Below are 26,547 nucleotides of genomic sequence, written 5' to 3'. Positions count from 1 at the left end.
CTGCCGTGCAACTAGGGAACTGAGCTTGGAACTAAGGATCTGAGCAACTACCCAAAAACCTTCCAAGATGGTTTCTTGATCCCACGTCTGCTGCCTTGGCGTTCCCTGACTAGTCTCCTTCACTCTCCTCAGTACGGTTCATCCTCCAGGGCTTCTCCAGGCAGACTTGGCAAAATCACGGCACAGTGATCGCAGGGAATCTGCACATCTTACACGGTTACTGGCTTTTAAGAGGCTAGAAACGGAATCTCCAAGACCAGTCAACGGCTGTATCAGAAATGGTGGAAGATCACTCCCACCATATGTTATTCTTCAAAGGAGCCACGGGGCTTTAGTCATCACACTGAGGAGAATGGGGAAATAAATGCTAATCCCTGATGGGAGAATAGCAGAGTCAAATTCCAGGTATGAGTTTGCAGCCATCTTGGAAAAAACAGATCTGTCACACATACATTGATCTATTTCATCAGGCAAAACAAGTGCCACCCGAAGAAAATTCCAGTGAAATAGAGGCAGGCTAATTCAGTGTTAAGCATGTGGTCCGATTCTCCTGCCATCTTTTTTCTCATCTTTTCATGTATCAGTGTAGTTCCACCTAAGCTATTCAGCACAAAAGAGGTTTCCAGGGGCAGTTTATTGAGTTTCCAAAGACTTAATACTTACATACTGTATCAGTTTCAAAATATCTAAAAGAAATGCTTATGATGCAATCATCCAGAAATGCTGGTCACAGATTTAAGGGTTTTTTTTTTATTACTAACATAATGGCCCATAACTACCGTTTATTACATATCTACTGTGTGTTTGAAAATTTCTAGCATTTTAAATACCTGTTTTTATTGACTATTTCCTACGTGATAGTAAGAATGTGTTCAAATGCCCAGGCTCTGGACAAACATTGATACTTTATAAGAAAAGAGACTGACTCGGGGTGCCCGGGTGGCTCAGTTGGTTAAGCGTCCGACTTCGGCTCAGGTCACGATCTCGCAGTCCATGAGTTCGAGCCCCGCGTCGGGCTCTGGGCTGATGGCTCAGAGCCTGGAGTTTGCTTCCGATTCTGTGTCTCCCCCTCTCTCTCTGCCCCTCCCCCATTCATGCTCTGTCTCTCTCTGTCTCAAAAATAAATAAAAACGTTAAAAAAAAAATTTTAAAAAAAGAAAAGAGACTGACTCAAACACACGGAGGACACATACAAAGCCAACACTATAAAAATACAAACCCTGATATAAACAAATATGCCACATTATGCCCATCTGTGGGATATATGCACATACCCAGCATCTCCAACTACCTTCTAAGCAAACTTTCATTCCAGAAAAGTGTACATATTCTAAATCCTAAATATCACATTCTAAAGGAAGCCATATACATATGAAACATACTCAGAAATAATCTTACCTTGTCTTGGTTATCTTTATTCTTGTAACACAGATTTCCAATCAGACGAATAAGATGAGACTTAAAACCTTCAGCCACGTTTGAGACGTCACCCTCTGCTTTTACACAACCACTGGTACTGAAGATGTTCGTAGTGTCATTGCCAGCCACGTGAATCAGTCGTAAAAGATCTATACAAAAAACAATAAACTTTCTTTTCCAGAAGAAAATTTTTACTGTTATAAAATAAAGCTTTCTTTAAATGAAAAGTAGAAGACTCTTTCGTTTTAAATTTTTTCATGACTCGGGTTTTGGGGAGATAAGCCACAGGGATCATCCCGACTTGGACTTTCTATCCACAAAGGAAAGTTAGCTAAAAATTTTCTGCAATCTTTCTTATAAGGAGGTTTCCAACCCCACATTCTTTCTTTATGAAGGAACTCATGTGACAACCACAGTCCGCTGAGTCGAAAATGCAATACCTATTCTGCAGTGAGCCACAGGACAGAAACCAAGAAGTATGCTGACTTTTTTCTCATTGTGCAGATCATCAGAAGGCAGCATGTAGTCTCCAGAAATCTATTCTGGCTCCATTCAAAAGGAGTAACACTGTAATGCTCTGTGAGATGCCTCTCAGACAGCACACGAAAAGAGACCATCCTCCAGAAGCTGCAGTGACGTGTTTCCACATTCTCTCATTTAACACTCTCAACAAACCTAGTAGAGGCAAGTACCATTTTCTCCGTGTCAGAACGAAGAACTCAAGCTCACAGAGGGTAGTAATTTGGCGGAGTCGGGTGGACAGCCCATGGCTGCCTTGGCTGCACGCACGGGTTTCAACAATGATTCTGTTTCGCAGGTCTGTGGCATTTTATTTTGATCACCACTAAAAGCACTGCACTCAAAACAAAACACTCACATGAGATTCTAAATATCTTCTACAGCTCCCTGCTGACCTGTCTGCCCACCTAGACACAATTCATCCTTCTTGGAGAACGCATCTCCACCAGAAATATGATCTTTTTTTAAAGGAAAAAAACAGAGAACAGCAAATAACAACACCATAAGCATGGCTAACCACAAGGAACGGGTCCTACTTGAATTATGCTGCAAACAGCTTTTTAGCAAAGACGGTGTTCCAGACAATGGCTTCTTGTGTAAAACCATTTTCTTCTAAGAGCGGAATGCATAATTACTATGTGTAGGGCACTATTCTTTGTGTCCCTGAAGGTAATTGGGAAAAATCTACTAGCAAACTTGGAAGACTGATATAAAAGGCACCATCATCATCACTGAAACTACTACCCCCATCATCACGACCCCCCACACCACACACCCCTGAGGAGACGCCCACGAGGTGCAGCCTGTGGAACACGTGTGAGGTCTCTCATCTACTGACCAGGCGCCCTGAGTTACACAGCAGGTGAGTGGCAAAAGCCTGAGCTGTTACCAAAACACAATGATTCTTGTTAAGAAAGACTATTCCAAAAATAATCTCAAAAATATACCAATACAATGAAAATTAAGGATCTGTGTTTGGACTTCTATTTCAGCGTGACGAGCCGAGGATTCCTCAATGAAACATGGTGATAAGGGTGACACTTCACTCACCAATCACTCTTTCCAGCAAGCCAGGGAAAACCTGCAGATAGCTGAGCAGATCGGTGTTGGCGGTCATTTCACACAAGACATCGAGAAGCCTAATCGTGGCCAACGCCTCCTAAAAACAGAAAACGTGACTTTTAAGTCAAGCTACATGGTCTGCAACTGTTACAAGTAAGGTAAGAGGATGGAATATTACAGTAACTACTAAAGAGGTGGTGCTTGTGGAGAGTGTCTGAAGAGAGAGACAAAACGATCACGAATGAGACAGAAGTATTAAAAATGTACGTGAATAATCATTTTCACTACCAGCAGCATCAGCCATCAAGAACGCAAGATTATGTGTCATTATGTGTCTTCCGGGAGCAAAGAGGCAGAAAAGTTCTTATTCAAGCAAAAATACCTTCCAACAGTGGAGCAAATGTTCAAAATTACTAGCTACGTACATAACATTTATGCAAATACTTTCTTTTTAAAGTGTTCCCAGCAAGCAAGTTCTACTTTAAAGATACAAATATCCCATGAAATACATTAATTTCTTGTCCACAGGAATCCTGTAAAATGCTGTGGTCGAAAGAACTCTGGCTGCAGGAACTTGCATTATTTCTGGGGAAATATAAACTCACATATGCAGTATGGTGGAAGGTAGAGAAAGATAGTATTATTTGAAAATGTCAGTTCACGTAATAATTGATCATCAAATGGGCTACACGAACAAGAGACTACCAACTACCAACCATATGGCATTAGGTAATCTGAATAAAACGTCAAAAATCCAATCCTCTGCAGATTTCGACCCTAGTTTCTAAAGTACACGCTATTTGACAAAATGTGGTAGATGCTATACATTTAGGTCATAAAGATAACACTCTTCAAAAGAAAAATAAATTACTCGGATGGGTTAACTCTAACTGTGTAGTTATTTTTCTCCAGTTAGGAGATTTAAAGGTAATATTTTAATCTACCATTCTGAAATCTCAAAATAAACAGCAAGAAACAACGCATATTTTTAATGCCTTGTTTGTCATCGCCAGATACCATTCCTCCTTCCAGAAGAGGCTGATCGGTTCGAGGGCTGGGGCAGAATACATGCCAGAGAGAGCAAAGAAACTAGGAGCGACTATCGGGATCCCGTCAGAAGGAACCAGAAACAACCTGAAGAAGGTCCCACTGGCCAGCAATGGCACATTAGGACATCAGGAAGAATTAGAGCTAAAGTGGACGGAAGATAAATCAAGTGGCTTTAAAACCATGACTTCACGATGGTGATGAAAACCTAAACAATTCACTCATCATCTCTGGATGATGCCACAAAACCAACTCCTTACTCTGAAGACTGATAATCAAAGGGGGAGGAAAAAAACAAGCATTTGTTGTACTTTTCATAAACACGGTGTACTGTGGGTAACCTAATAGCGGATTAAGAGAAGTTTCTGAATGATAAAAGTCAAGATACCACCATCTGCAATGCCCAAAGAATGAAGGGATCTAGGGAACAGTCATTTACAAGTGCTAACATCACAGAAAGAGACAACCGGACGTCACGTGCCTCTTGATGAAGGCACTCATCGCCAACAATAAAACACTATTGGAAAAAAAAGACACAAAAACCTAACCAAATGTGAACAGGTTTCTGGAACTAATTATCAGTCACAGGAAATGCCAGGAAAAGAAGAAGAATATGTTAAACACCACCATGGAGTTACACTCAAAATCCAAACTGTAGAAAACTCTACAGATAAGACAACCCAGTTTCTTCCATCAAGAACTCGCAAAAAAAAAAAAAAAAAGAAAGAACTAGCGGGGGGGGGGGGGGGGGGGGGTGGGGGCAGGGCAAGAAAGGAGACCATAGATATTAAAGGATATCTGAGATACAGCAACTGATTGCAGTGCATGGACTTTATTTGTATCCTGATTCAAAGGAATAAACTAGAACAAAATTACTGGATAATGGGAAAAGTCTGAGTATTATAATTACATTGCTAATTTTTTAGGTGTGTGCTAACTGTAGTTTACTTCTGTGTGACTCATCACCTTTTAACACATAAAACATCGGGCTGATGAAACACGTGGGAATTTTGTTTCAACGCAGGGCGGACGGTGGGATTGTGGACAAAACAAGAAAAGTAATGAACGGAGAGGAGAGCTGCTGATGCAGGGCATGGGCTTGCAGGATACTTTTTTCTCTTAGTTGCTGGAAATTTTCCATGATAAAGAGATAACAGTAAAATCAGAGGGTTGGAAGAGATAATCTAGAAGTTTCCTTCCAGCTCCTAAATTCTAGGACATTAACTGAAATCAACCCCAGTGAAAATTAATTTATCTCCACCTAACACATTCCCAATTTTAGTCATTAGAATCCTTTTATTACTAATGTGTTTCTAATGTGCATTTGGAAACTAATAATGAAAAAACAGCTAGGAAAAATATTCTCTTAAAAAGCAGGATGGGGCGCCTGGGGGCTCGGTTGGTTGAGCATCCAACTCTTGGTTCCGGCCCAGGTCACGATCTCACAGTTGGTGGGCTTGAGCCCCGAGTCGGGCTCCGCATTGACAGCACAGAGCTTGCTTGGGATTTTCTCTCCCTTTCTCTGCCCCTCCCCTACTCATTCTCTCTCTCTCTCTCTCTCTCTCTCTCTCTCTCTCTCTCAAAATAAATAAATAAACTTAAAAAATAATAAAAAAATAAGAGGAATGAGTGAGATGTCCTTCTGCTACTTACAAGTATTATAAAACCATATTCATTAAATTGGGCTCTGGGGAAAAAAGACACAGGCACATCAAAGGAACAGGACTCTGCAATGGACACAAGAGGGGGAAGAAAGATTTGTCTCCCATCTAGACCATCTGGCGAGATTAACTTCACCCTTACAAAATTTAACGTTGGGGAAAACTGATAATTATGCAAATGACTCTTATCTACAGAAAGGCAGATTACTTGTGTCTGGCTGGAATGTAATTAATTACTGCCTTGTGCGCAGACCAGCGTTTGCATCTATGTTTAAGTCATTCCAGCAGGCCTTCAGTGCCTATAAAACACGTAGCTCTTTGACTTCTTTGACGGTTGTTGGTATCTCACTGGTTCTCTCTGTAAAACGTTGGAAATACAGAAAGGGATCCAAAATTATATAAGAATTTAATATATGACAGAAGTAACATTAAAATTAATGGAAAGGATGAGATTACTCACTAAATGGCATTGATACAACAATTAACAGCTAATATTTGGGAAACACTATGTACCAGTCAGCATACTAAATGCCTACATGAAATACCACTTGTCTTGGGGTGCCTCAGTGGCTCGGTCGGTAAGCGTCCAACTCCTAGTTTTCGCTCAGGTTATGATTTCACTAGCCCCAAGCTCCATGTCGTCGGGCTCTGTGTTAATGATGCGGAGCCTGCTTGGGATTCTCTCTCTCCTTTTTTCTCTGTCCCTCCCCTGTGCGAACTCCCACACGCGCTTCCCCCCCACCCCCACCTCTCTCTCAAAATAAATAACTAAACATTAAAAAAAATACCATTCATCTTACTGGTATAGAAACGGAGGCACAGAGGGTAAGTAACTTTTCCAAGATGAAGATCAGACACCAATGATAAAGGAAATCAAGATTCAAATCCAAGCCGTCCTTTACCAAAGATTATATACTCTTGGATCATCAAGACATAAATAATTCACTTGGATCTATACTTCACTCCTTACTCAAAAATAAATTCAAGGCCAGTTAAAAATGTGGACAGAATACCAAAAAAAAAAACCCCTAAAATATACAGGTGCGTATTTCCACAGTCTAACTGGAGATGGCTTTATAAAATATGTAAAAAAAACAAAAACAAAAAACTAAAAAAACTTCAGAAACCAGAAGGATAAAATTGGTAAGCCTAACTAGATTAAAAACAAAAATTAAAACTTCTAAAAGGCTAAGAATATCATAAATAAATTCAAACAAACAATTAACTCTGGGGAAAGAAAAGTTTCCTGCATATGTGACAAAAACACTAATTTTCTGAAAATGCTCACTAATAACTTTATTTTAAAAGGTAAACTGACACACAAAAAAATGAACATGCTGGACAACAAAACAATTAACGAGAAATGGTAATCAAATCAGATTAGTGAAAGGCTGCAAACCCACATACTCTCATGCTCTGTTGGTACGGCATTTAGAAATATTCCTAAAATTTTTAAATAAACAGACTCTGACTCAGCGATTCGACTTCCAGGAATTTATAATTCCAGATCTGCTGGTCCAAAACTGCAGAGACACCTACACCGGAGCATTATCTGTGAAAAGGTTTTTAAAACAAAACCCTGGAGGCGACTGAGGTGTATGTTGACAGACGGTCAATGAGAAAGTTCTGGCAGATCGATCTAGTGAGACACTGTTCACCTGTGAAGGAGGAGGAAGTACACAAGACACACAGAAAAAGCAGTACTGGAACAAACCAAGAGGCAAAACACAGGTGTGTACGTACAAAAAACTCTGAAAGGAAAAGAAAAAAGTACACGCTAATATATCCGCAGAAGACAGGAGGGCTGGGCGAGAATGAGGACTTTTTGTTTCGCTGACTTCGGTGTGAACTTTTTTTATTTAATAAGCAAGTATTATCTGCATAGCACAAATATTTAATCCCTTATCAGTCTGTGGAATAAAAGATTACCCGTTCTCGTTCAAATGCCTACTACAGAAACATATTACGACTGAAGCTGGGGAACGCGGAGGGAAACAGGATGAGAAACCCACAACCCGAACATCATTTTCCTAATGGACAAATACAAGAAAATACAAAACTGAAGGAAATATTTTTCACTTTCAGAGGAAAGGCCAGGCTCACCACAAGCAACAAGACGAAGGCTCGAGACAAAGCTAACTGACCCGTCAGTCCTACGAGATAAACAGCACACTAGGAGCGACAAAAATGTATCAGAAACTAGAAAAAAGAGTACACGCAAAATACCAAAGGCAGAAGCACGCACGTTAATGTGAGAACCTAAGACTATTTTCACTAAGGCGGCATGGAAAAAAAAAAAAAAAAAAACAAAAAAAACCCTCAGGATTTTAGAGGCACACAATTACGTAAATTAACACACAGATGATACAAACACGACTTTTCGTTCCAATTTTTCAGCCGCAGCATGGTAAGAACCTTCCTGGGTATCCTGTCCTACGGATACCCCAGCCGGGTAAACGCGGTGGTTTGCTGTCTGCTGGCTGGGGGAGACAGGGAGAGGAGGCAGGAGTGGGGAGCCCCGATCAGCGCATTTGCTGGTTTCCACGGTGTAAGTTTCCGAACATTTAACGATGGACTCAGAAGTCAGTACAGGCCAGCCCCGGCAGCCACTGGCTATAGGGTATATCGAAATATTGAGGTTAGAGGTCTTCTTAAAAACTACTGTGGCTTTTTTAAAACCTTCTAACTTAAAGGAGAACACACATACGGTAACGTGCACAAATCAGGAGGGTAGGGGTTAATGAGTTTTTAAAAAGTGAACTACTGGGGAAAGAACCATTCTACCCGTTCTGGCTTTAAGACAGAAGGGAAGGAAGATAGGACAGTTCTCAAAAGAAAACGGTCTATACATTTTTATCTATTGGTGCACCTGGGTGGCTCAGTTGGTCTGACTCCTATAGTTTTGGCTCAGGTCATGACCTTGCGGTTCGTAAGTTCCAGTCCTGCATCAGGCTCTGTGCTGACAGCACGGGGCCGGCTTGGGATTCTTTCTCTCCCTCTCTGCCCCACGCCTGCCTGCTCATTCTCAAAATAAGTCAATAAACTTAAGTTAATTTCTATCTATTAATATACAGTATTTCCTCCCATCTTAGAAATGAAACTATCTGAAAAAAATACACAAACTTTCCTCAATATAGAAAGTTCCATCGGGCGCCTGAGTGGCTTCGTTGGTTAAGCATCCGACTTTGGCTCAGGTCATGATCTTGTGGTGTCTGAGTCTGGGCCCCATGTCAGGCTCTGTGCTGACAGCTCAGAGCCTGGAGCCTGCTTCCGATCCTGTGTGTCCCTCTCTCTCTGCCCGTACCCACTCACACTGTCTGTCTGTCTCTCTCTCTCAAAGAAAATAAACATTAAAAAAACTAGTTTCATCAGGTCATTTCTTATGACAATATTGAAATTATCTGTACTATAAATACAAGTGCCCTGAAAAAGTTGAAAGCTGGGTCTTAACCAAGTACTAAGTTTTAGTTCCTTTTCTGTCTCCTGGAGAATTGATTTTTGAAACTTTTTAGAAGCACAGCTCACTGCTCCTCCTACTGGAAACAAAGGCAAATCTATCTCCAGGAAGGAAAGGCAGTAGGAAGTCGAGATTTGGCTCTTGTAGCACAGAAATGAGAATGAAAGTACCAGCTTTGCCCGCGAGCGCAAATGTGGTCTGTAGGAACGCGGCACAGAAAATCCACAGCAAAGTAACCTTGAAACACGGTACGTTCACCGAGAAGGAAATCTACCGTCACAGTGAAGTCCTAACCGCGGCCCGCGGTTACAAGGGAAGCTAAGAGGTTCGTGGCATCACGCACAGCTCCCTGGAAAACGCTATGGATCCGCATGGTGGGTGGTCCTGTGGAGGGCAGCCCCTCCCACCCATCATTCCCACAGACGTCAGTGTTACCGAGGACGTATACTTGACACAATAAAAATACGCCCACCTTGGGGCGCCTGGGTGGCTTGGTCGGTTAAGCGTCCGACTTCAGCTCAGGTCATGATCTCACGGTCCGTGAGTTCGAGCCCCGCATCGGGCTCTGTGCTGACAGCTCAGAGCCTGGAGCCTGCTTCCGATTCTGTGTCTCCCTCTCTCTCTGACCCTCCCCCGCTCATGCTCTGTCTCTCTCTGTCTCAAAAATAAATAAACGTTAAAAAAAAAATTTAAAAAAAAAAAAAAAAAATACGCCCACCTTGAGTGTATGCTACAGAGTTGTGTCGACATACACAGCCAGGTACAACCTTTCCATTACCCAAAACGTTCCCTCGTGCCCCCCACAATCAATTCTACCCCTCCACCTCCAGCCCCTGATGACCTTTCGCAGGCTTTGTTATTATTGGTAAGTTTCGCGCTCTACTCTGGCTACCCTCATGCAGCAGGTTTGCGATTCCTCTCTGCCTGTGGGACAAACACATCCCTTTCTACTGTTGAGTAGTATTCCAGAGAAAGAACCATTCTAACTTTAAGACAGGGGGGGAAGGAAGATGGGACAGACAAAAATAAAGAGAATTCCTCACGCAAAGAGAAGGGAAGCGGAATCGGCATAAACTAGCTTCCATCCCCTTGGTAAAGACTCGAATGATCCAGGGCAGCCTTGAGGAGAATAAAAAAAGATACTTGAAGAAGCTGACCAGGCTGGTGTATGATCGCGAATCTCCTACAAGGACAGAAGAAACAAACTTTCTGGAAGGCAATTTAAAACGTGTACCAGAAGCTTTAAAACGGGATACACCCTTACAGGCAGCAATTTCACGCCGAGGCTAATACGAGGGAAACGTACAAAGATGTACCTGTGAAGGCATGTACCACAGCCCTGGCGACAGTGAGCACAAGTGGGAACAACCTGAATGCCAGACGGGCAAGCTGTGGCAAGTTCTTTACTTACAATGCTACCCTGGCTTTTCTCACGACATTCACAATGGACTGTTTATGCAGTCAGCCAATACTAAATGCCTACTGTGTACCATGAACATAGGAACGTAAGAGTCAAAACTTTTACCCTCATAAAACTTACATTCTGTAGAAGAAAAAACAGAAACTTACAAAAAGCACAGCATGGTTTCATTTTTCAGAATACATGTTTGTGCACGTGTGCGTGCATGTATTTGATGTTAGCTGCCTGGCAAAATACGTTAACCAGATTTTTGTTTCAAGTCGTTAACTCTGGATGGTAGGAAGACAGGCACTGTCTTCCCTTACCTGTGTTTTCCTAACTGTTCCAAACCGAGGATACTGTCCTCATCCATTCGGGCCACTGTAACAGAACACCGCAGACTGGAGGGCTCAGAGACAACATTTATGCCTCACAGTTCTGGAGGCTCAAGTCCACGGTCAGGGTGCCTGCACGGCTGGGTTCCAATGAAGGCCCTCTTCCGGGCTGCAGATGGCCAACCGCACCATGTCCTCACGTGGTGGAAGGGGCAAGGGATCCTTCCGGGGTCTCTCGCGTAAGGGCACTAATCCCATTCACGAGGGCTCCGCCCTCAGGACCTCAAACCTCCCACGGGCCCCACCTCCGAACAGCATCACATGGGCCACCAGACTTTCAACATACGAATTTGGAGGTGGGGCACACTCAGTCCGTATGTTACTTACGCGCTATATTTTAAAGCTTTAAAAGAGAAATTCTCGTGGAGGACCAGACTAGGTCCGAAAATCTCCCTTTCCCTCTCTCAACCAAGGTTATGAAACCTGTCCTCGTACCTCATCGTCAGCGTGCTGCTCAGAGGTCAGTTTCAGCACGATCTTGCACTGATTCACAAACGTGCTTGCAATCAACTCGGCATGGCTCAAAAACACAGGGATGTCATCCTTGGTCAGTGGCTCATCACCCACGATTTTCGCTATCATAAGGTCCAACAAGGTAACTCTGTGAAACATAAAAAAATTTTACATAAATACGAAATATTGAAATTGCACCATACTAAAAATATTTATAGAGTGCATTTTTAAGAGGATGTTTTAATTTTTTAAATTCCTTACTTTGTTTATGATGTCTAACTAGGGCAAATATTTTTTGTGAATAAAATCAATCTTCATCAGTTACGTGTTTTTTCAAACCGTGACTTCTCTGATGTGACGCGGCTACAGAAACGAGCCCCCGTTATATGCCCTTTACTGTGAGCCCTTAATTCAGTTATTTCAGAAACGCTGTCAAGTGTTATAACACGTCCACAATATCAACAACAGCGAAGTTCAGGGGACTCACATCCATTCACAGCTCACTCCTGGGCTACTGAGCACTTTACACACACGGATCTCATTTACTCTACCGACACTCCAAGAGACAGGCACTGCCACTGGCCTGCACTAAGAACGGCAAACAGGGCTCAGTGAGGCCAATTCACACGCCCCGTATCACACGTGCTGAGCTGCATCAGGACCCAGACACAGGATTCCAGCTCTCACTCCTGGGCCACAGGCCTCAGCCACTCACTTCGCTGTCCTTCCTGTGAAGGCTGGCTTTGTTTATTTCATCATTTTAGTTTACCAAGACATAAATCTGAAGACCAGACCTATTTGATTTTACATCAACACTTGTATTATCCCATAAGTATTTCTATTCAACAAACTCTTTCCTTCTCTGAGAAAAAAAAACAAGTCTCACCCAGGGCAATCTATCCAGCATAAACCAAGCAGGATGTTTCTCAAAATTACGCTCTGACTTGAGATTACATGTATAATTCTCATTTATTTTTAAACCAGAAAGGACAGGAATGCTTAGCAAATAGGGGTAATTCACTTACAGGAGGCTTGGAGCGTTTCTTACCAAACAAACAAACAAAAAAAAGAATTTGCAAGTTTCAAGCATGAAATGAAACTATACCAAACTCTTCCTGTATTTTTGCCAAATGATGGGAAAGATCATCCTTCTGGGGAGAAAAAAAAAAAACATACACAGACCTTACTGGTTTTCAAAACTCCTAAAACCTTCAGATTTCTTACAGCAATTATTAATCCAAAATGAAACAGATGACCCCCTCAACTGAGTACAAAAGAACAACAAACAGTGCAGTACTAGGGTTATTTTTGTTTTCCCTTATTCACACAGAAGCTTTAAAAATGAATGGGGTGCTCTCAGGCCGTAAAGCCAGGCTTTCCGCTTTCCCCAGGCAGGTCGACTTTCTGGGAACGCTGGGGAGGAGGCTACCTACTAGGTATGATCCAAAAGGAACCCAGATGTCTGCACTAAAAATATTCTTTTTAAACTGGGAAAGCGTGACAACGGCTGCTAGGTATGACAAGTCATAAGCTGTGGTTTCAGGGAACTCAGCGCCTCGTGGACTCAGAACAGAGCACACAAAAAGGAGGAGCAGACCCTGAAGGGGTTGTGTGAGGTCCAAGACAGAAAGAGTAGGCCCAGGGTGGTACCCAAGTTCATCAGGCAGAAGCAGGAAGGCCCTGGAGTCCCAGGGGACACACGGAGGGAGGCCTGGAAGCGGCAGCTGCCAGATAAGGTAATAGATGCAGACGCTGCCTTCATTATAGGCTCACCAGAGGCCGTCCACCCCTCACACTCCTCCCTGCTCGGGCGAAGCACCTCTACTGTGTGACTGTAACACGGGACAGCAGAGCAGACGAGGACCTAAGTGATTTTGGGGGGGGGGGGGGGGGGGGGGAGGAAAAACCAGAACATGAATGTTCAAAATAAAAAACTACAAGTCAAGTTTAACTATCACCTGAGAATCAGTTATACTTCATTAAATGATCTGACTTCTATTCTGTTATCTGTCAATAAAAACCTTTAACGGCTCCCATCATTAGGGAGTGGGTCCAAACACTTTCGTCTGCCATTTACAAGGGGGCCGGCCCAACCAGAGGCCCCATCTAACTGCCCAACCCCCCCTACATCTAGCCACCATCAAAAACCATCCGTCTCATCAAAATGTGGGACTCACGCGTGGGACTTAACAGCTCAAGGAAGAGTTTTTTTTCCGAAATCATGTATTTTAACGGTGGATTACATCTGCCCCTCCATTTCTAAGCCAGAAAACATGTGTACTGAAAAGTACCGTGTGATCAGGGACCGGGGGATGTCATGCGGGAAGCCTGACTCCTTCCAGTTGCAGGGGAACCACTCTAGACACTTCCTTGGAAACAGAACAAAATACCAGTGCTACTCACTCACTGACTTGGTGACTCTCCCAGAGGTGAAGAACGAAAAAGCGAGACATCAGAGACTAGCTATCTAAAGTCACACATCAGTGTAAGAGTCCCCCATCCTTCTTCAACCCAGAAGTCCTCACTGGGGCTGCCACAGGCTCACCGGACACACCCCTTAATGCAGACCGAAGCTTCTGTAATTTTCTCTCTCGACCCCTGGCTGTCATTAGCATTCTATTTCTGATTCACTTCTGATTAAATAGTTACACAGTCTGCCCTCAAAATCAGGATTCCCATTTCATTAAAAAAGAAAAAAAAGCCAATATATATATATATAGAGAGAGATATATACATATAAGGGAAATATATACATTTAAGGGAAAATTCTATAGCAAAATTTATATCTGAAAGTCCTGCTTAGATTAATGCAAGCTCAATTTTTTTTATTTTTTATTTTTTTTTACATTCATTTATTTTTGAGAAACAGAGTGAGACAAAGCATGAGCAGGGAAGGGGCAGAGAGAGAAGGAGACACAGAATCCGAAGCAGGTCCAGGCCCTGAGCTGTCAGCACAGAGCCCGACGCGGGGCTCGAACCACAAACCGTGAGATCGTGACCTGAGCCGAAGTCGGACGCTCAACCGACTGAGCCACCCAGGTGCCCAATGCAGGCTTAGTGTTAATAGCCACACCTGTACCACCCTGAAATGGGTAAGGTGGTTGTGGGGGGACTGGAGTGAGGTACCAAGAAGCAGGGGGAGCTTGTAAGGGCGTGAGTTCGATGAGCAGGGCACGTAATAATAGTCTCTCCTTCTGGAAATAAAATGTCTGCAATTTGGGGCTCCTGGGTGGCTCAGTCAGTTGGGCGTCCAGCTTCGGCTCAGGTCACGATGTCACGGTTCATGAGTTCGAGCCCCACGTCGGGCTCTGTGCTGACGGCTCAGAGCCTGGAGCCTGCTTCGGATTCTGTGTCCCCTCTCTCTCTGGCCCTTCCCCCGTTCCTGCTCTGTCTCTCTCTGTCTCAAAAATAAATAAACGTTAAAAAAAAAAATTAAAAAAAAAAAGTCTGCAATTCAACTCAGGGCTGATGGCCCCAACGAACTGGGAATTTACATCTGGACCGCCCCACGGATACCATCTGTTGAATGGTGTGCCATAAAGGCCAAAACCTGTATTAACCTGGACAAGCTAACCAAGACGCAGGCAGGCACAAAGCCGTGGCCGAACTAACCTCGCTAAGCCCTAAGTTACAGGCATACGAGATTCCTGTGTGGTGGGGAAGGAGACTGTTGATTCTGGCATCAGACACGCTGAGTCCAAACACTAGGCCGGCCACCTTTGCAGGGCAAATACCTTAACCCACAAAGCCTCAGATCCCGACGTGGAAAATGGCAAGAATGACACCTATGTCGCGGGGTCTCTCGAGGATGAAGTGAAAAGGCTGTAGGGTGCTACCCGGAGGGAAAGTCAAGGACGCGGAAGAGCAGGAGCACAGAAGCAACTCACTGACTGAGTGATGACCGCATGCCAGGCACTGCTCCCTTCATCCTACGCTTCAATCAGTTACGGCCACGTCACGGGGAGGCTACCAGCCGTACCCCTATTCGACAGAGGAAACACAGCTGCACAAGAGGAGGTAACTTCTCCAAAGCAGTGAGCCACGGAACCACCGCCGCTGTGCGCGTTACCCTGCTACAGACGTCACAAGCCTGGAAACTGCAACAGTGTTTTCCGAGGGCAGCTGTGTCAATCTAACGATAGTGCGACTCGCTGGGAAGGGGGACCAGAGAACTGCGTAAGCGCAGACCCTCATTTCTGCCAATCAGTCACGGGAACTGCCTGGGACTCCGCAGCCACCACTTCTCACCAAGCCGCCTGGAGTCAACCGAGGGCACAGCCCAAAGCAGCTGCTCCTGAAAGGGCAGCAAAACACGCCCAGCACCTTCCGGCCAGGCCCACCCACACGAAAGGCAGGGGCGGTGTCTCGCTGTCACCTCGAGGCCCCAGGGACCAGCGGCAGGCACTTAATGAACACACCGCCCGTTTCACTGACCGATCCTCACACGATTTTAAATCTAGCAGCCGCTAACCCGACGGGCCACTGCAATTCAGCAGGCGGGGGCCGCGGCCAGGGCACCTCCTCAGGCGATTTGGGGGAAGCACCACGTATCCCCACAGGGTTCTCGAGTGGAGCCCCTCACGGGAACCACAAAACACAGGACACGGTCTCAGCGCCGCCACAGAGGTGGCGGCCATCTAGAACATCCATTCTAGATGCACAGGAAGCACGTTCATTCGCTGCCTGTCCCTGTTGAGAAAAACTCAATCTTTTCCATCCTATTAACCTGCAAACGTACCACTCTGAGCGCAGAATTCCCCGTTACTGCCTGAAAAGGGGTCTGCGGGGAACCCAAGAGCCTCTCCTCGATCACAGACGGAGTGCCTCTGCTGAGCCCCCCCACTCCCCTCCTCCCTGCGCCCTCCCCCCCACCCCCCTACCCCCCTGCACACACACCAGCACAGACACCATCAGCACTGAGTCCTCAGGCCCTTCCGCCAACTGTTTGAGGCGGTCACCACAAAAAGCTCAGATGAGCTCTGAAAAGGACCTAAATGCACGACTGTACAGCTGACCCCGAACAACACAGGGGACAGAGGCAGTGACCCCCTATAGGGTCAGAAATCCATATTTCACTTTTGACTCCCCCCAAACTTAACTACTAATGGCCCACTACTGACAAGAAGCATTACCAATAACATAAGTTGATTAACACATATTTTGGATGTTATATGTGTTATATACTATATTCTTACAATAAAGTAAGCTAGAGAAAAAAAAAAAAAGGTTATTAAGAAAACCATAAGGTGGGCGGTCGCCTGGGAGGCTCAACTGGTTAAGGGTCGACTCTTGATTTTGGCTCAGGTCATGATCCCAGAGTTGTGGTATCAAGCTCTGGGTCAGGCTCCACCCTGAGCATGTACTCTGCCTAAGATTCTCTTTCTCTCTTTCCATTTCTTTCCCTCTCTCTCTCTCTCTCTCTCCCTCCCTCCCTCCCTCTCTCTCTCTCTCCTTTGCCCTTCACCCTTGCTCGTGCTCTGTGTCTAATAAAAAAAAGATGAAGAGGTGCCTGGGTGGCTCAGTCAGTTGAGGGTTGAGCGTCCAACTTCGGCTCAGGTCATGATCTCGCAGTTTGTGAGTTCGAGCCCCGCAACGGGCTTTGTGCTGACAGCCCGGAGCCTGGAGCCTGCTTCAGATTCTGTGTCTCCCTCTCTGTGGCCCTTCCCCATTCATGCTCTGTCTCTCTCTCTCTCTCTCTCTCAAAAATAAATAAACATCAAAAAAAAAAAAAAAGCTTTTGAAAAAAAAAAGATAAAGAAATAAAATTTTTTTTTTAAATTGAAGGAAAAAAAAAGAAAACAGAAGGAAGAGGAGAAAATACACTTACAGTCCTGTACTTACTGGAAAAACCTGGCACATAAGTGGACCTGTGCAGTTCACATCCATGGGCTCAAGGGTCAGCTGTACATTCACGAGGAGGAGAGGCGGGGGCCAGGACGTTCCAGGCAGAGAAAAGGACACATGCAAAGGCAAGCAAGTACAGGGAAGGCCTCAAGAACTGAGAGGAGTTCTCTGTTGCCACAGTGTGGTGACCGGGAGAGAAGGGGCAGGGGTTGGAAATGAAGCAACATTATAAAGGGCCTCAAAGAGCCACACCACGGAATTTAACCGCGTCCTGGGCAGGCAGGACCTGCCACTGAAATGGCAGGGCGAGACCCATGCCGGCAGTACGGTAGGTAACAGAGAACGGGAAACAAACATCAGAACAATCGGACTCTAGGCCGCTGCCCTGCCATGGTCATGGCAGCCTGATTCAGGAGAGCTGAACAGCAGAAGCAACCTAAGTGTCCACCGACAGATGAGTGGGTAAACAAAACGTGGTCCATCCACACAACGGAAGAGGATTCAGCCTTGCAAAAGGAAGGAGAGGGGCGCCCGGGTGGCTCAGTCGGTTAGGCATCCAACTTCAGCTCAGGTCATGATCTCGCAGCTCGTGGGTTCGAGCCCCCGGGACGGGCTCTGTGCTGACAGCTTGGAGCCTGGACCCTGCTTCGGATTCTGTATCTCCCTCTCTATCTCTCCAAAATGAATGAAAGTTAAAAAAATTTTAAACCAAAAAAAAGGGAAGGAGATTCTGACACCTGCCACGATACGGACGAACCTTGAGAACATTATCATAAGTGAAATAAGCCAGTCATAACAGGGCAAAGACTGCAGGATTCCACTTACGGGAGGCACCCGCTGTCATCAATATCAGAGGGACAGAAAGTCAGATGATGGCTGCCAGGGGCTAGGGGAGGGGCGATGGGGAGCTGTTACCAAGGAAGCTCTGGTTTTGGAAGATGAGGAAGTTCTGGAGGCTGGCCACACAACGGTGTCGTGTACAGAGCGCTACTAAACTGCACACGTGAACACGGTTACAGTAGTACATCTGAAGTTACGTGTCCTTTATCACACTTTTTTAAAATCTTGTTTCATGTTTGTTTTTGAGACAGAGAGAGAGCATGACTGGGGGAGGGGCAGAGAGAGAGGAAGACACAGAATCCGAAGCAGGCTCCAGGCTCTGAGCCGTCAGCAGGGCTCAAACTCATGGACTGAGATCCTGACCTGAGCCGAAGTCGGACGCTTAACCAACTGAGCCACCCCGGCACCCCATAAACATGGCATTTAAACTGACTTTAAAAGCACAAACTTTTCCTCTTTGTCAAAGATATTAAAGATATGAGAGTTCCTCAACAAGACTACAAAGGAGCATACATGGAACTGTTGGAAGCCAAATATACCGTAAGAACTTCAAAACCACAGCAATTATACAAATGGTGACTACAATCAAAAGATTAACATTTTTTACAGTTTTTCATCATCAGACCTGGGATTTCTAAGTTAAGTTTTATGTTTCCCGAGGCAGTGTCTCCAGTAAGGCTAGGAAAGCCACAAGCCGCCGGAGTCATACTGGAAATCGTTTCACACCGTCCTCTCCGTGTCCAGGTCTGGAAACCGAACCCCAACAGGGTAAAGGGCCCGGCTACGGGCACGTGAAGAATCACCATCACAACGAGGCACGGAGCCAAGGTCTCAGGGCTCTGAGGGCACTCTTCTTCCCACTGCCACGGCAGGGAGGTGGCAGATGGGCACCAACTTTGCCGGAAATACCCATGGGTCCCTACGAGCTTTGGTGGAGCACGTCCCACATCGTCACACCGAACAGGAGCACGTTGCAAGTCTACAGACAGGCGTCAAGGGACGAGCCTGACATTGTGCCGGTCACAGTTTTCGAGCGCGCCCTCACTGAACGATGCCATCAACCTGGACTCCGCAGCCCCACGTAAATCACTGCCTGTTGTGGCCGAGCGGTAATGCTAACCAGCCAATTTAAAACCATTCCCGACCCAGAAACATGTAGTTAGAGATTTTGTGCCAGCTAAGAAACCACACAGTTTTTCATTCATGTGTACGGGATACTCTATATGGAATGCTAAATACTCAAAACCACACTGGTTTTTGGGGTTACCTTTCTTGATTGCTCATTTTGGCATACATGGCTTTCACCAATTCCGGGCTTTTCAGAAAATGGTCTGTAATAATCAAGAACCTAAGAAAAAAGGAGGAAAAAGTGTGGTTACCAGAAACATAGTAAAATGGACATAGCCTTATCTCTCTAAAGGCGTTTTATACATAAAAACATTTCTTTTTATTGAATTTTTGATTTGCTGCAATATTAAAATGTTTTAAGAGGTTCACAGGCGATGTTTCCATTAACAGCTAAAAGAAAATAAAAACCCTCAAAATAGGTTTCTCCAACTTTACCTCTGAAAAATGTACTGATATGATTCATCTATTCCACCGGAAGGAAGGGCCTACTCTGTATAGGTTTTATCTAAGTTTCATTTTCACAGTAACATGAAATTGACCTACAAGTTCAGATATAAACAGAAAACACATTAAACTGTTTTACTCAGAACGTTAAGTGCTAAAATCAACCAGAGCAACGGGACATGTCATACATTTTATTTAAACATATGCCAACAGCCTGGTAAGGCACACGGGCTTGATTACCTCGTCCGTAAAAGCTCTCGAGTTACCAACAAAACATCCTCACTGTCAAGCAAACCACTCATCTAAACCCAGAGATCAACGTATGAAGACCCGGAGGCAAAGATTACCAGCGTCCTTCTTCAAAGTACCCCTGTGACAACTAAAAAGACTGTGTCGTATTATTAATTACTTCTGAATCGTATCTGCCGGAGGGCGTCTCCAGTCTTAGGAACTAAAGAGGATACTGTTTAGAACCATGGTTATAGCAGTAAGGGTGACTGTGAAGCATTAAATATATTTATGGACACGGTTTATCTAACTCTTTAACCAAAAAGTTAACAGATGTGTTTCAGCATAACCAAATGATGCAGATTAACGACCACAACACGTCGTCACTCATAAAACACCAAAAGCTAAATAAGTATTCTATTTCTTCCACAGCCTTCAAAATAACTGATTGACACTTTGATACGAAATATTTCTAGTAATAACGGATATATTCAAAATTCTCAGACAGTTTTCATACAAGGTTAAGTCCTCAAACTGCAACGACAGAAACTGACGCATTTCAAGCCAGGTACGCGGAAGTGATCGTAAAGCACGTTCATAATCGAGCTTTCTGGAGCTCAACACATTTTCCCAAGAACACTCGTTCAAAGCGCAATGCTCCAAACGGCCAGGAGCTAGGTCAGAAGCCGTCTTCCCAAACGCTAACAGTGGAGAAAGATTCACACACAGAGAATCAGACAAAAATGTCTTAGGGGCAACACACACACTTCATGGATCAGAGTAAGAGCAAAGTTTATCTAACCAGAGGGCCAGGGCAGGACGTTCAGGAGGCTGGAGGAGAGCAGAGCATTTAAGTTACCGGTGACAAAAAGGACTTGGAAAAACAGCATGGCAGTGCGCTCAGGGAACCACAGCCAGGAAAACACGACGAGGGTTTAAAGAGGGTTTCAGGGGGCGCCAGGGTGGCTCAGTCGGTTAAGCGTCCGACTTCGGCTCAGGTCATGATCTCGCGGTTTGTGGGTCCGAGCCCCACGTCAGGCTCTGCGCTGACGGCTAACTCCATGACGACCATGCCCTCCTTGGAGACACTGGGCATGGCGCCCTTTCTTTTTTTGACCAATTCTACTGATCTTAAACAATCTTGCCCTGGTTAATTTTTTCTAGTGTGTTTCTGTTTTCTGGGTCACTGACTTCGGCCCCGATTATTTACCATTCGCTTTTTCCTGCCGCCTACTCAGGTTTTACTGTGCTCTTCTGTCTTCACAAAGTACAACCTAAGGTCACTGCTTTCAGACCTCTCTTCTTTTCTGGTAGAAACATTTAAAATTATAAATTGCCTTCCAAGCACTGCTTTAGCTTTATCCCACAAATCCTTAGACTCTCATTATCCTTCAGTTCAAAAGACTAACTTGCCCTGTGATTTCTCCTTTGACAAATCAATTATTTAGATGAGCTAATTGCCAAAAACTTGGAATATTTCTAGATATCATCTGATTATGGTTTTCTAATGTAAATTCACTGCGGTCAGAGACTCCGTCCCTGTCTGTTCTCATTCTCATATATTTACTGAGACTTTACAGCCCAGACTATGGTCTAGATTGGTGAACATGACATGTGCAGTTGAAAAGAAAGTAGATTTTTCCAAGTTCTGAGATGATATCCTACAACCTCTCTCAGGTGAAGGTGCTTCTGAGTTCATCTATGTCCACACTGACATCTGTCCACTCCAGTGAATGGCTGAAAAGCAGGAGTTAACACCTCCAACCATCACTCCCAATTCCAAGCATAAAGGACTCACAACGTACCCTCCTACCTCAGACAACCATAAATGCGGGGAAAACACAACGCTACAGTTTTTAGACAACCGACAAAAGACCCGAGTCAAGTAGGTTGTGGAAATAAAAGGCACTTTGGAGAATTTCTTCCTAAACAAATAAAATATTCTAGTAAGTGTGTGATAAATGCGATTTCAGATCAGTACGTTTACAAAATCCTTACGGCCCAACAGCAGACTGGGACACACTCGGTGGAGGAAGGGGTAAGTCTCCCACGGTGGAGTGGGTGCCGAACAGGCGGAAGTGGAGCTGCAAGTTTCCAGGGACGCGGGGCGGTGAGGGCAAGGGCGATGGGCAGGGACAGAGGAAAGACGCGTCCCAGTCACCGTGGCGCTCGGCCGCCGCGACCATCGACAGCACCCGGAGCAGAAAGGAAAGCGGGTCCGCACTCTCACCTTTACACCGAGAGGTGCGACCACAGCAAACAGCTCAACCTCAAAAGCGAAATGACACAACGCTGACGAAACCCTGAGTAGGGCAAAGACCTCTGCGTCCATCACCAAAAATCTACAGGACGTAAAAAGACGGACGACTTCATCTACCAGGACATCAAAAAAAAATGTTTAATGTTTATTTATTTTGAGGGAGGGGGCATGAGTGGGGGAGAGGAGCAGAGAGAGGAAGAGGGGATCCCTAGCAGGCTCCACACTCAGCAGGGAACCCAACGTGGGGCTCGATCCCACAACCGCGAGATCACGACCTGAGCCGAGATCAAGAGTCAGATGGTTAACCGACTGAGCCACCCGGGCGCCCCTCAAAAATTTTTACATAAAAAATGCCACACACAAAATCAAAGGACAAGGAAGTGAGACAAATATCTGCGTTTTATTTCACAGAAAAGACCACTGGCCCTAATTTAGAAAACATTCTTCAGCTACAGATAAGACCGACCTCCTAAAGGAAAAACAGGTCAAGAAAATGAGAACGAACATAAAAGAAAAATAGGCTCTTCGGCATCTAAAACGGTGCTCGGCCTCGTAACAAGAAAAACAGGAGATAAAACCCTGTAGCGATGCCACTTCAAACCTCGGCAAGATCGGCGCTTCCAACACTTTGAGAGCACACTCTGTTAGCACCGAGGTAGCAAACCGGGTCCTCTCAACGGCCAAGGGGAGTGTCCGTTGGTACGACAGCTACGAAGGACCTCTTGGCAGTATCTGTTAAAATATAAAAAGCACGTTTCCTTTGGCCTAGTAATCGCACCTATGAATTTATCGGACAGTCGTACTCGCCAACACGCAACGTGACGTACGTACGAACGGGGCCACTCACCGCCACATCCTGTAGTTACGAAACGCGGGGGGCCTAGATGTTCACCAGTAAGGGGCCGATGAAATAAATCGCGGCATAGTCGCACAACGGAAGACAAAAGAAAGTTCTTTATATGCTTCTAGGGAAAGATCTCACAAGTCTACCATCTGGTTAAAAAAGCAGGAGACTCAACGGTGTGTCGAGGACGAATGGGCGGCCCACCTGTTCAGGGGCCGGGGCCGGAGGAGCTATGAATGGAATGGGAGAATGAATCTCCCCCCAAGTTAAAAAGATCATTTAAGTATATCCTGGGGAATTCACCTCAAGTTGGTTTCTCTTTACTGCCCTACGGTGGCACGACGCCACCTGGTGGCCCGGGCGGCTCAGCGTCCCAGGGAGAGGGCCGTGGCGGTGGACGAGTCCGGTCGGTCCCGTCTTACCGGGAGCTACTTCTGGGCAGGGAAAGCTCAGCCATTTCTCCAAAGCGACCTGACTAACAAATCTCTACGTCTCTCCCCAAACGGACACAGAAAAACAGAAACACAAGACGAGGTCACTTCACCTCCCTGTCAGGGCGACTCAGCGGCACAGCGCTCAGGTCACCTAAAATCTTGGTTACACAGCACCACTACCGCGCAGTCCTCACCGCCCCCTGCAGCGCGACTGCACCCGCCAAGCACGTCGCCCACGACACGCTGCCAGGGCTCCTCTCCTCTCCCCCCGGTGCCAACGCCGTGCCCTCTCCGGACCCGCGCTGCCCTCGGCCCGGAGTTTCAGCTCCCGCTCTCCGGAAGCCCCCCTCGCAGGCGAGCTCCCAGCCCCGGGCTTCCACGGCACCACCCTGTGCTCCGTCTTCTGGAACTTCCACGCTGGCCGCACCACAGGACGTCTCCGCTTAGGTGCACGGTGGGCGTCTCCAATCCCGCACGGCCCGCACAGAACTCCCGATCTCCCCACCGCCGGCCAACAAGCCCAGACCCTGGCCGGCGCCCCTGCCTTTCTGCTCCCAACCTCACCCCACACCCCCAACCCGCATGAAGCCCCACGGGCCCTCCCTGCAGAGCACATTCAACCTGCGCGCTTCTCCTCACCCCCACGCCACCACCCTCAGCCAAGCCGCCCGCGCCCCCTGCCCGGACCTGGAGGCCACGGCTGCCCCACTCTACCCACCCCCCCCCCCCAACCCCCAGCTCAGCCTCCGCCCAGAGGCCAGAGGGAGTTTTTAAATCGCAGACCAGGTCGGTACAAATTCTGCTCAGAACTCTGCGATCCCCTCCCATGGCACAGAGAGAAGGCCAACGACGTCTTCCCGGTTCACGAGGCCCGAAGCAACCGGCTTCCAGCCGCCCCTCGGGCTGTGTGTCCCGCCCAGGACTCTGAAACCACCCTGGGCCCTGTCCCGCAACAGAGGCCTCTGCTGGGGTGGGGGTGGGGGGGGGGGGGGAGGAGGACAGACAGGGGAGGGGGGTGGGGGGAAGGGGAGTCTCCACACTCTGGGGACTCACTGCTCCACATGTCCCTCCCGATTGGCCTCCTCCACCTTTACCACACAGGCTATCAAGCAGGCCGGTGACCCTGTCCTCAGCTCAGTGTCACTGCCTCAGGAGGGACTTCCCTGAACTCCCAATTCCAAAGCAGCACCCGGCCCCTCCAAGCCCCATCACCGCACTGGAGGACTCTGCTGAAGTCAAATACTCCTCGTTTTTCTTCACAGTCTGTGCCCCGCACCGATCGTATTTAAATGATTACTAATAAGGGGCACCAGGGTGGCTCAGTCAGCTAAGCATCTGACTTTGGCTCACGTCATGATCTCGCGGTTCGGGAGTTCGAGCCCCAAGTCGGGCTCTGTGCTGACAGCTCGGAGCCTGGAGCCTGGAGCCTGCTTCGGATTCTGTGTCTCCTTCTCTCTCTCTCTGCCTCTCTCTCTCTCTCTCTCTCTCTCTCTCAAAAATAAACAAACATTAAAAAAAATTTTGATAAAAAATAAGTTACTACGAATAAAACAGCAAATGCTACGCTGTTTGCTCCGAGCCAAGCACCACTCAAAGGACAGCTTTGTAAACACAACTGGGTGTGTATCTTTTCTCAGGCATTTATCTGGCATCTTAGGTATTTATTTGGGGGGGTTTTGTTCATTATCGGTCTCTCTCCCTAAAACATAATGTCTTCTTAATTTTGAACCTCCAGTGCCACAAACACTGCCTGGCACACGTTAAAGACTCAATCAATGATCACTGACTTCATTAATCAGTTCCTGTTTGAAGTGAGTGTTTTAAGTTTCCTGAGTTTCCTACAAGCGTGCACAGGGCAGGAGGGGTCTCTAACTCACAAGTTCTCCGAGAGAAAAGCAGGTCAGATCGTCGCACGGAGGGCAAATTATTCCTTGCGCAGAGCCCAAAGCCCCTTCTCCTGGGCACGGTGGACAGGCCTGCCAGCAGGGTCCTCACAGCAGACCCGAAGTCAGTCAGAGCAAAGCTGCTTCAGAGTATTTGCCAGTGCAAGCCAGGCCCCAGACTGGAGGTGGGGGCGGGGGGGGGGGGGGGTACTATGGGCTCTCAGGTCAGTACATCAACCCAGGAGATGTTGATGAGCACCTAGAGACGCACAGATGGACTGTTCAGTTTTCAGAGTTTCTTTGCATTTTTGAGTTACCCAGGCAAGTACTGGGTGGCAACGAGGTCAAGGTCACACTCACTGGGTCACCAGTCAAATGCAACACCATATGCTTTAACAGTCACCAGAATTAAATACCAGCTCGTTCACTTTAACCAAATGTAATTAAAAAGGCAAAGCCATCAGAGCAAAGGACAAAAATGACATCTTCCCATGATGCTACATAAGAAGAGGCTGGAACGAGTACTGCCACTGAGGCCTCAGAGCGACAGCAAGGGACACGGTGTTGTTAGCCAACAGTCCCCAAGGCAGACCAACCACCCCAGCGCCTGTGTTGTTTTTATTTTTACTTTTTTAAGTAGGCTGCATGCCCAGCGTGGAGCCCAATGCGAGGCTTTAACTCTCGATCCCAAGATCAAGACCTGATCTGGGATCAAAAGCCAGACGCGTAAGCAACTGAGCCACCCGGGCGCCCCAATCCATACGCCTTTAAACACAGGGGATGTGAAGTTCAAAAGCGTGGAAGCGTCTGACCTAAATCAGCCCCGTCGTTTAAGAATTAAAGAAAGAGAGGCCCACAGAGGTTTAGTGTCCTGGGGAAGGTCCCTCAGCTCCCTAAGAGTCAAGACAAGAGCTCCGTCTCTGACTTCCGGGGCTTCTCTGAAAATGCTCCCCTTTAGAGAGCTTGCGGCTTGCTCAAGCAGCCCTTTGGGAGAGAAGTTTCAGGTGAACTTAGCATCTGGTTCTTCGTGTCACCTTCAGTTCAAAGTGACCAAGCGTAAAATTCCTCCATTCTTTTTTTCCGTTTTCTTTTGCAAAAGATTCTACCTTTAAGTAACATCTGCGCCCAACATGGGGCTCAAACCCACAACCCTGAGATCGAGAGTCTCACGCTCCACGGACTGAGCCAGCCACGCGCCCCCTCCATTTTTTTTTTCCACACAAGAAAGAG

General features: G+C 46.3%; 1 protein-coding gene across 4 annotated transcripts in view; it reads right to left on the bottom strand.

The window, feature by feature from the left end:
- Positions 1-26,547, bottom strand: part of ATXN10 (ataxin 10) — a 537,342-nt gene that overhangs the window by 462,277 nt on the left and 48,518 nt on the right. For 3 of the 4 annotated variants that reach the window (XR_014138018.1, XM_081796280.1, XM_078449311.2), the window contains 4 exons: positions 19,364-19,444; positions 11,395-11,560; positions 2,989-3,097; positions 1,399-1,568 (listed from right to left, as the gene is read on the bottom strand). Coding sequence is in view for 3 of the 4 variants with exons in the window: in XM_081796280.1 (XP_081652406.1) it covers positions 1,399-1,568; positions 2,989-3,097; positions 11,395-11,560; positions 19,364-19,444 (526 nt within the window). In the remaining variant the exon portion in view is untranslated. The remainder of the gene's footprint in view (positions 1-1,398; positions 1,569-2,988; positions 3,098-11,394; positions 11,561-19,363; positions 19,445-26,547) is intronic. The other variant, XM_081796279.1, reaches the window with a different exon arrangement.

The sequence above is a fragment of the Panthera onca genome, chromosome B4 (assembly GCF_046562875.1).
Source record: "Panthera onca isolate mPanOnc1 chromosome B4, mPanOnc1 haplotype 2, whole genome shotgun sequence".
Lineage (NCBI taxonomy): Eukaryota > Metazoa > Chordata > Mammalia > Carnivora > Felidae > Panthera > Panthera onca.
The sequence above is the reverse complement of the archived record's forward strand: the minus strand, read 5'-3'. Positions and strand labels throughout refer to the sequence as shown.